The sequence below is a fragment of the Rhinopithecus bieti genome, unplaced genomic scaffold (genome assembly GCF_001698545.2).
Source record: "Rhinopithecus bieti isolate Rb0 unplaced genomic scaffold, ASM169854v2 scaffold_574, whole genome shotgun sequence".
Lineage (NCBI taxonomy): Eukaryota > Metazoa > Chordata > Mammalia > Primates > Cercopithecidae > Rhinopithecus > Rhinopithecus bieti.
Genome location: NW_016803605.1, coordinates 45088 through 55362, shown reverse-complemented (window position 1 = coordinate 55362; position 10275 = coordinate 45088). Strand labels below are relative to the sequence as shown.

Sequence of the window (10275 nt, the reverse complement as noted above, 5' to 3'; positions counted from 1 at the left end):
TTTTTTTGAGACAGAGTTTTGCCCTTGTTGCCCAGGCTAGAGTACAGTGGTGTGATCTCAGCTCACTGCAACCTCCGCCTTCCAGGTTCAAGCAATTCTTGTGCCTCAGCCTCCCGAGTAGTGGGGATTACGGGTACGTGCCACCATGCCTGGCTAATTTTTTATTTCAGTAGAGACGGGGTTTCACCATGTTGGCCAGGCTGGTCTCGAACTCCTGACCTCGGGTGATGCGCTTGCCTTGGCCTCTCAAAGTGCTGGGATTATAGGCGTGAGCCACTGTGCCCGGCCTTGGTTGCCCATTTTTATGGTTATTTCTTGATGCTGTGCTAAACAGGGGGTGGATTATTCATGTCTTCCCTTTTTGGTCCACACTGGGTAACTTCCTGATGTTGCCATGGCATCTGTAACTGTCATGGCGCTGGTGGGAGTGTCGGAGTGAGGAGGACCAGAGGTCACTCTCATCGTCATCTTGGTTTTGGTGGGTTTTGGCCGGCTCCTTTATTGCAACCTGTTTCATCAGCAAGGTCTTTATGATCTGTATCTTGTGCCAACCTCCTGTCTCATCCTGTGACTTAGAATGTTTTCACCATTTGGGAATGCAGCCGGGTAGGTCTCAGCCTCATTTTGTCCAGCTCCTACTCAAGATGGAGTTGCTCTGGTTCACATGTCTCTGACAAAATGTCTATGGAGGCTGGGCGCGGTGGCTCACACCTATAATCCCAGCACTTTTGGAGGCTGAGGCGAGTGGATCATGAGGTCAGGAGTTCGAGACCAGCCTGGCCAACATGGTGAACCCGCGTCTCTACTAAAATACAAAATTAGCTGAGCGTGGTGGCACAGGCCTGTAATCCCAGCTACTCGGGAGGCTGAGGCAAGAGAATCGTTAGAAGCTGAGAGGCGGAGGTTGCCGTGAGCTGAGATCGTGCCATTGCACTCCAGCCTGGGCAACAAGAGTGAAACTCCGTCTCAGAAGAAAAAAAAAATGTCTATGGAAGGCGTCGGTCTCCTATAGCTGGGACGTCAGCGGTCTGTGGTGAGAGCCTGCCGTCTCTCTGTCCCTTCACTCACCCTCCCCTAGGAGCCTTTCAGTGCTGGGAACTGGCCCTAGGGTTTAGCCACCCCACACCACATTCCCAGGTTCCTCGCTCTTCAGCCCTGGTGTCTGCATCGCCTCTGTATCAACTCTTGGTGTTTTCTCTCCGAAGATCTGCTCTAAGTCTGCTGGCTTACCCAATATCTTGGTTTCTCTTGGTGGGAGTGGTGCTTCCGGGCTGTGTCCAGCCAGCCATCTTGACCCTCCTCTAGGCATGATTTTGAAAATTTAATCTGCTCCCCTGACTTCCTGGAAACATACGCCGAATGGGAAATGTGTCTGCGAGACATTACAACATCCCGAGGAGCCTTCTCCTCATCGGGAGGGATCAGAGGCTGCCCTTGCTCTCCTCCCGGTCGTCTCTTGTGAGATGTGAGCTTCATGTGAGTATTGTGTGGAGCCAACACCATGGAAGGCCGGGTGGACACCTGGAGAAACGTTCCTTCCTTGTGTGTTTTGGAGTCCATGGATCAGCCTCCCTGGGGTCAGTCCTACCTCCTGTCCTTGCTTTCAGTAGAGCCAGGACACTCTCTCTATATTTTACTCCACTGAAGTTGAACTTTCAGTCATTTGCCACACAAGAGTTGACACAGATCCAGAGGACATTGCAGATTGCTCCCCTGGGTGATTTAAAAAATTAATCTGGAGACAACATTAGGAGATAGAGCGTTGTAGACCTGGATCTATTACTTGCCAGTTAATGGAACTTTGGTATTCGGAGTCTTTACTCTTTTTTTCTGAGACAGAGTCTCACTCTGTTGTCCAGGCTGGAGTGCAGTGGTGGGATCTCGGCTCACTGCAACCTCCGCATCCCAGATTCAAGCGATTCTCCTGCCTCAGCCTCCCAAGTAGCTGGGATTACAGGCATGGGCCACCATGCCCGGCTAATTTTGTATTTTCAGTAGAGAAGGGGTTTCTCCATTATTGTCAGTCTGGTCTCGAATTGCTGACCTCAGGTGATCCGCCTGCCTCAGCCTCCCAAAGTGTTGGGATTACAGGCGTGAGCCACTGCGTCCAGCATGCATTCCATTTATCTTTGCCACACTGTATATATTATGTATATACTGGATAAACGGGTCCTAATTTTATAATATCTAGTCTTTAGCTATTAAAGAGTTTGTCAAGATATAACAAAAGTAGAGTTAGTAAACTAATATATTTCGTACACTTTGTGTTAACATTAATTAAAACGCTATCTTCTGAAAAGACTTTTGGAAGTGAAATGGTAAGATCAGCTCTCAGTGACACACGTCACTTAGAAAAGAAGCCTAGTGCCTTCTTTTGAATGGACTTGTATTTTAACTTCACATACTCAAATGAATCAATAAAACTCATATTAATATATCCCTTGCTTTTTTTAATAACAACATATTTTATTTTTTTCATAAAATTATGGTGTTTAATCTTCAAATGCAAAAGTTCAGTTCTACTTCAAGTTAGGGTATAGAAAACAACAAAATGCCGTTTCTCTCAGCATAACAATAATAAAGCACATGGAGCAGCAGAAAGCGAGTCCATGAAGACTTTTATGAATTCCGAGGCGTAACCCCAACTTGGGCATCCACTGCTGTGATCCTAATTCACATTTAAAGGCCCTGAGACCTGCACTAGCAGGTCAACCTCCGCCCGATCTCACAGGCACACACGGGATAGATAGAATAGAACTGCACAGACTTTAAAGATGAGCTAACATGAAAACCTCACTTCATAGAAGACTTAAAAAAAATGGACACTTTGTGTTGAATACAGATGAATCGTAGAGTCTCATAACATAACATTCAAATGTCCAGGGTACAAATCAAAATTACTTACAATACAAGGATGAGTCATGGCTGGGCGCGGTGGGCCACATCTGTAATCCCAGCACTTTGGGAGGCCGAGGTGGGTGGATCACTTCAGGTCAGGAGTTCGAGACCAGCCTGGCCAACATGGTAAAACCCCCATCTCTACTAAAATACAAAAAATTAGCTAGGCATGGTGGTGGGCGCCTGTAACCCCAGCGACTCGGGAGGCAAAGGCAGGAGAATTGCTTGAACCTGGGAGGTGGAGGTTGCAGTGAGCTGAGATCATACCACTGCACTCCAGCCTGGGCGACAGCAAGACTCTGTCTCAAAAAAAAACAAAACAAAAAAAAAACAAAAGAAAGAAAGAAAAGTAAGAGAAGTCATAGCTATCAGATCTGCTCTAAAAGAACTACAAATCAAAGTTTTCAGACAAAAAAGAAAACTGCAGAGTGAAACTTGGAAAATCAAGAGTGAAGGAAGAGTGGCAGAAATGGTAAATATCTGGAAATCCGTTAATAGCCATTTTCCTCCAGAGCTATTGAAACAGTCAATGAGTTATACAAAACTCAATGATTAAAAGTACAAGATACATAGCAATTTCCCAAGGGTTGTTTTTTTTTTTTTGGATGGAGTCTCCATCTGTCGCCCAGGTTGGAATGTGATGGTGCGACCTCGGCTCACTGCAGCCTCCGCCTCCCGGGTACTTGTAGGATAACGTACTTACATTATTCTAGTAATAACAGCAATAGACAAAATGTTAAAGGAACAACGTGTATAAAACCAATACCATTAAGAAATACCTTGCGTCTCTTCGATTGAGAGATTGTGTCAGCTTTCCTGCTTTTTGTGGTGGAATGGTGAGACATCAAACAGAGTGTCCAGAATAGTTGGTTTTCAGGTTCATCAGGAGAATTTTCCTTTCTAGAGCCTGTCATGCATAAACACAACTGCCTCGACTTATTCGCTCTGGGTCTTCAGGAAATGTGTCAGTGGATGGAATAGTCATATATCGAGCCATGGTTAGAAAAGATTTAAAAGCACTATTGTTACTTTCTTCAGATATTCTTGAGGGAAAGGCATGGGGATACAGCCAGTGGGTATCTTCCAGGTGACGTCTCTGTCCCCAAAGCCTGTGTGATGGGCAAATGTGACCCAGCCCTCCTCTGTTTTGGACACTGGAATCAAGGATGCATTTCTCCTCATTCATTTCCAATGAGAACGCTGGATTCTCTCTTCCACACTCTCGGACTGACTCCCTCTACAAACTCAGCTGTCTAAGATAGGACACGAGGTAAGGGTCCCTCTCACTAAGGCTTCTGAAGAGCAGCTCCAGAGCCCGGTCCCCTTTCTTCTCCACCATTGTCAGCAGGGTGTCGTTCTTGCTCTGCCGTGTCTTTGCCTGCTCCACCAGCTCCTTCTCATTCTCAGCGAGAACCTCATTGTCTTGGAGATCATCGAGCACCCCTTTCAGGTCCCCCACCCTGGCTTGGAGTTGCCGGTGGTTCTCCCTCACAAAGACTGCACCTGGATGAAAGGGGGAGTTGCGGACTCTGAGAATTGCTCTCTTACAGGATTTGGGATCCGCACCAAATGAAGATTCATAATTCCGTGGCAGGGGATGGGTCTTTATCTTGTGTCTGTGGCCTAACCCACATTCATTTCATTTTGGATATTTTACTTCCAGTTATTGATTAACTTTGTAGTCTCATAGTTACTATATATTTCTCAAAGTTCAGTATAGGACTACTTTAACTTACAGTTCCCCAGATGCAAGACATTTACCCCAGTAACTGGTTGTTTCCTGCTCCTTTGTGTGGACGTGATGTCCTCACGTCTTCCCATAAGTAAATCATACTCATCGTTTGTATTTTTCTCTGGCATCGCTTGTTCTTTGTAAATGACAAGGTTAGAAGAAATGGAGCCTCCCTTTGTGAAGTTAAAGCACTCAAAGGCCTCTTGATATCAGATACATCCTCCTGGCTTTAGTGTAAACATTTCACTAACCTGAGAAGGTACGAGGGGCTGATGCAGCTCCAAGCTGGATATCCACTACAAAAGAGGGAAGAATTGGAGATGACATACAATGAATCATATACCCTTACTGAGCTTTTCTAGTCTTTCATGCGCCAACGAAAATAATTTAATTCTACATATTTTATAAGGCAGGGATCTTGTTTGGCACACTAATATACTAATGAAACCCCAGTAAGTCAAGAGCCACTCACTGCCCATTCAGGAAATGTATCAGAGAAAGGAACACATTTTTCCAATATTCTTTCTTTTTTTGTTTTTTGTTTGTTTGTTCGTTTTTTGAGACAGAGTTTCACTCTGTTAGCAAAGCTAGATTGCAATGGCCCAATCTCAACTCACGGCAACCTCCGCCTCCCAGGTTCAAGCAATTCTCCTGCCTCAGCCTCCTGAGTAGCTGCGATTATAGGCATGTGCCACCATGCCTGGCTAATATTTGTATTTTTAGTAGAGACAGGGTTTTGCCATGTTGGCTAGACTGGTCTCGAACTCCTGACCTCAGGTGATCCGCCCACCTCGGCCTCCCAAAGTGCTGGCATTACAGACATAAACCACTGCACCCAGCCCATTTTTCCAATATTCTTTCTATGCACAGGTGAATGTCTTAGGAACTCTGAGGGTTACAACAATATCATATCATACTGTCTTACATAAATTACAGTCAAAGTAAATGTGTTTTAGGCATGAACAATCAACATTTAAGGAGTAAATTTTTATACATGTTGGTACCAGGACTTATAAGTTGATAGAAGATTTCACAATTGGAGCTACCCATTTGAAAATAATTGAAATGATGTTTCCCAGGGGGCCTTCAACATGGTCTTATCCTTTTATCTAAAATCCCTGATGTGGTTTAAAGTTCTGATGAATTTTGTGACCCCTCCGTTGGTAGCAGCTCAGTCTCCGTGTCACCAACACAGAATGAATCTGATGACTCTGAGTCTCCCATTGACTATGAGGCGCAGAAATTGGGTTTCTAGTCATTGGACTTCCAGGAAGAGCATCAGCTTCATGGAACAGCACATTCACCCAGAGGCCCAGCCACCCACAGTCTCCCCACGTCATCCAGAATTTCCCTATTAAGGAATTAGCAGGCTCATGACACCTGGAAAAATCTTGTTTTTTTAGATGGAATTTCCCTCTTGTTGCCCAGGCTGGAGTGCAGTGGCACCATCTCGGCTCACTGCAACCTCCACCTCCCGGGTTCAATCATCTCATGCCTCAGCCTCCTGAGTAGCTGGGACTAGAGGCACCCTCCACCACGCCTGGTTAATTTTTGTATTTTAGTGAAGACAAGGTTTCACCACGTTGGCCAGGCTGGTCGAGGCGGGTGGATCACCTGAGGCCAGGAGTTTGAGACTGGCCTGGCCAACAGGGCAAACCCCCATCTCTACTAAAAATACAAAAATTAGCCAGGTGTGGTGGCGCGTGCCTGTGGTCCCAGCTACTTGGGAGACTGAGGCAGGAGAATCACTTGAACCAGGAGGTTGCAGTGAGCCGAGATCGTATCACTGCACTCCAGCCTGGGTAACACAGTGAGACTCTGTCAAAAAAAAAAAAAAATCTCCTGTTCTTTACCCCCAGCTGTGAGGGGTTTCCATTCCCATGGCCATCCCCATTCTCAGGTCCCTTGAGCATTTCACTTCCTACGGACCACCATCATTTTCGTTGTCCTCACATTGGCAGTATACTGACAATGGACTTCTTATGTGGGATGGAATGAGAAACAAGCTTTCTTCTTTGACATCCAATGGTGGAGGTGCATTTTCTCTCACCAAAAATGCCATCCTCACCCACTCACCTACCTGGCTTCACCACAGTCTTCCAGACCAAAGTCCCATGTCTTTTGTCAGTAATTTCAAGTTGAATGGGTTCCTTCATCTGCCCAGCATAGAATTTTGAGAAGGGCTGGATTTCTCCCGGGCTCCTGTAGGACAATTTCAACTCCTAGAGGAAACATAGCAGTTGACTTAAGCAGTGGAGGGTGGAAAGGCCCAGCTCCCTACAGTGAACTGGCCAATGGAACTTTCCCCCTGTTATCTTCACAATGTCCTAGCTGGTTGAGAAGGAAATAGAGGGAGAGAGGTAAACATCCTTTTTTGTTTTGTTTTGTTTTGTTTTTTGTTTTACAGAGTCTTGCTCTGTTGCCCAGGCTAGAGTGCAGTGGCACAATCTCGGCTCACTGCAGCATCCGCTCCCAGGTTCAAGTGATTCTCCTGCCTCAGCTTCCTAAGTAGCTGAGTTTGCAGGTGCGTGCCACCGTGCCCAGCTAATTTTTGTATTTTTAGTAGAGACGGGGTTTCACCGAATTGGCCAGGCCAGTCTCGAACTCCTGACCTCATGATCTGCCCACCTTGGCCTCCCAAAGTGTTAGGATTACAGGCATAAGCCACCGCACCCAGTCGGTAAACATCCTTTTAAATTGACAATGTTAGGAAATAATTTTATTCTATGAAAGCAAGAGTAAATTAGCTCTCAACACCCCATGAATCAGAGAAAAATGATCTTAGCTGAGTACAAAAATCTTAGGTGTTGGCTGGGCACGGTGCCTCACGCCTGTAATCCCAGCACTTTGGGAGGCCGAGGCGGGCGGATCACCTGAGGTCAGGAGTTTGAAACCAGCCTGGCCAACATGATGAAACCCTGTCTCTACTAAAAATACAACAAATTAGCGGGCTGTGGTGGCGGGTGCCTGTAATCCCAGCTTCTTGGGAGGGTAAGGCAGGAGAATCGCTTTAACCCGGGAGGTGGAGGTTGCAGTGAGCCAAGACCAAGCCACTGCACTCCAGCCTGGGTGACAAGAGTGATACTCCATCTCAAAAGAAAAAAAAAAATCTTAGGTGCTGAGGCTCCTCATTAATAACTGTACTAACAGGATCTCAGACTGTAGAGAAATGTGGGAAAAGTGGCAAAGGCAGCTCATCAGGTCTGTCCTGGCCTCGCTGGGAAGCCAAGGGTCAGATGTGGCACTGTGCTTTCACATCCTTCTCTTCGTTCTGCACCCGACTTCCCCAGGATTCCTAAGCAAAGCTGCCCTGGGGAATAGGAGCTAACCTCATAGGCAGGACAGAACTAGGAAAAGCTTAGTTCATGCAAATCTCTAGTTTCTTTAGGAAACAAGCCCTACGACTCTTGGAAAATAGCAATTTAAAAATTCTAAGAGGTGAGGTCCTTGGTTCTTTGTCTTTTTTTTTGGAGATGGAGTCTCACTATCACCCAGGATGGAGTGCAGTGACTCGTTCTCGGCTCACTGCAACCTCCGCGTTCCAGGTTCAAGGGATTCCCCTGCCTCAGCCTCTGAGTAGCTGGGACTACAAGCACCCGCCACCACGCTCAGCTAATTTTTTGTATTTTTAGTAGAGACGGGTTTTCACCGTGTTAGCCAGGATGGTCTCAACCTCCTGACCTCATGATCCATCTGCCTCAGGCTCCAAAAGTGCTGGGATTATAGGCATAAGCCACAGCCCCTGGCCTAGGTTATCCATCTCTTTAAAAGGAAGATGACTCTAAGGAGATTCTACCTTGCTCAAGATTATCACCTCATATTACAACTGCCATTTCTTTTTTTACGTTTTTTTTTTTTGAGACAGAGTTTTGCTCTGCCGCCCAGGCTGGAGTGCAGTGGTATGATATCGGCTCACTACAGCCTCCACCTCCCAGGTTCAAGCGACTCTCCTGTCTCTGCCTCCTGAGTAGCTGGGACTACAGTTGCTTGCCACCAATCCAAGCTAATTTTGGATCATTGGAGGCGAGGTTTCACCATGTTGGCCAGGCTGGTCTTGAACTCCTGACTTCAAGCAATCTGCCCACCTTGGCCTCCCAAAGTGCTGGGGTTACAGGCGTGATCCACCACGCCCAGCCTTATGATGGTCATTCCTTATGCCATGTTTACTATTTGTATTTGTATTGAAGGAACTCCCTGTATTTTATTTATCTCCATACCAACAATGTGTATGGAAGGTCCTGCCACAACCAAGGATGTATCTTGCCTGAAGGACAACTGAGCTTCCGGGAACTGTCTGGCTGGTGTTACAGAGATAGAAAGTCATTTAGGAAGATAGGGTGAAGAGATTCCCCAGCCAAAAACTTTCCTTCTAACAAGAAGCAGCTCAGAAATTGCTCCCTTTCTAACCTCAGGCAGTTCAAAGAAATCACTTCTCTCCTAACAAAGAGCAGCCTGGAAGATCAGGCTGTAAAACACAGATAAGCACTGGGCACGTGGTGGCCTAATGCTGGTAATCCCAGCACTTTGGGAGACCAAGGCAGGTGGATCACCTGAGGTCAGGAGTTCAAGACCAGCCTGACCAACATGGTGAAACCCCGTCTCTTTCACGTCCTTCTCTTCATGCACCCGACTTCCCCAGGCTTCCTAAGGAAAGCTGCCCTGGGGAATAGGCGCTAACTTCACAGGCAGGACAGAATTAGGAAAAGCTTAGTTCATGCAAATCTCTAGTTTCTTTAGGAAAGAAGCCCTATAACTCTTGGAAAATAGCAATTTAAAAATTCTAAACTTTGTAAAAAATACAAAAAATTAGCCAGGCATGGAGGCACACAACTGTAATCTCAACAACTTGGGAGGGTGAGCCAGGAGCATCCCTTGAACCAAGGAGGTGGAGGTTGCCATGAGCACAGCAGCCTGGGAGACTGAGTGAGACTGTCTCAAGATAACAAACAACAACAAAATATATAATGGACTGTGATGCATTTTTTCCCGTTCAAATTGGAAAACAATTAAATTTTGATACTTTATTCTAGAGATGGATATTTTGTTGGAAAATCTCGTCCTTTATTCTTGAGAACTTATATTGTGGGAAATCTTTGAAAATCTCTTTGGAAATGTGCTAGCTTTAACTTGGTGAGTTCTCTTTGAATCAGTCACTTCTCTTAGGACACTCTAGCTTCACATGAAAAACGTAAAACTGTATGAGTTGAAATATTTATTGCCCGGGCACTTGTTATGAGAAATTACAAGCAATTCAACTAAATGCTGAATAATAATGAAGTGATTTAAAAAGCTCTAGCGTTTTAGCTACATGGCATATTATGTCCTATTAAAATAACAGGGAGGAATAATTTCAATTGTGCAGAAATATACACTAACCTCCAGTAAAAATACATAAAATATAATACATATCATATTTTTTTAAATTTTATTTATTTTATTTTTTGAGATGCAGTCTCACTCTATTGCCCAGGGTAGAGTGCAGTAGTGCGATCTCAGCTCACTGCAACCTCCAGCTCCCGGGTTCAAGTGATTCTCCTGCCTCAGCCTCCCGAGTAGCTGGGATTATAGGCGCACGCCACCACACCCGGCTAATTTTTTTGTGTGTTTTTAGTAGAGATGCGGTTTCACCATGTTGGTCAGGCTGG

General features: G+C 45.6%; 2 protein-coding genes across 2 annotated transcripts in view; one reads left to right on the top strand and one right to left on the bottom strand.

Moving 5' to 3' along the window:
- The window catches only part of LOC108539882 (caspase recruitment domain-containing protein 8-like), a gene marked incomplete at its 3' end in the record, with an annotated part of 63885 nt that overhangs the window by 8623 nt on the left and 44987 nt on the right, over positions 1-10275 (top strand). The gene's annotated exons all lie outside the window — the stretch shown is intronic.
- LOC108540104 (caspase recruitment domain-containing protein 8) overlaps positions 3719-10275 on the bottom strand; it is a 15924-nt gene continuing 9367 nt past the window's right edge. The window contains exons 5-7 of the mRNA XM_017889085.1: positions 6711-6852; positions 4882-4926; positions 3719-4401 (exon numbers count right to left, since the gene is read on the bottom strand). Of these exons, the coding sequence (XP_017744574.1) occupies positions 4136-4401; positions 4882-4926; positions 6711-6852 (453 nt within the window). The 3' untranslated portion in view covers positions 3719-4135. The remainder of the gene's footprint in view (positions 4402-4881; positions 4927-6710; positions 6853-10275) is intronic.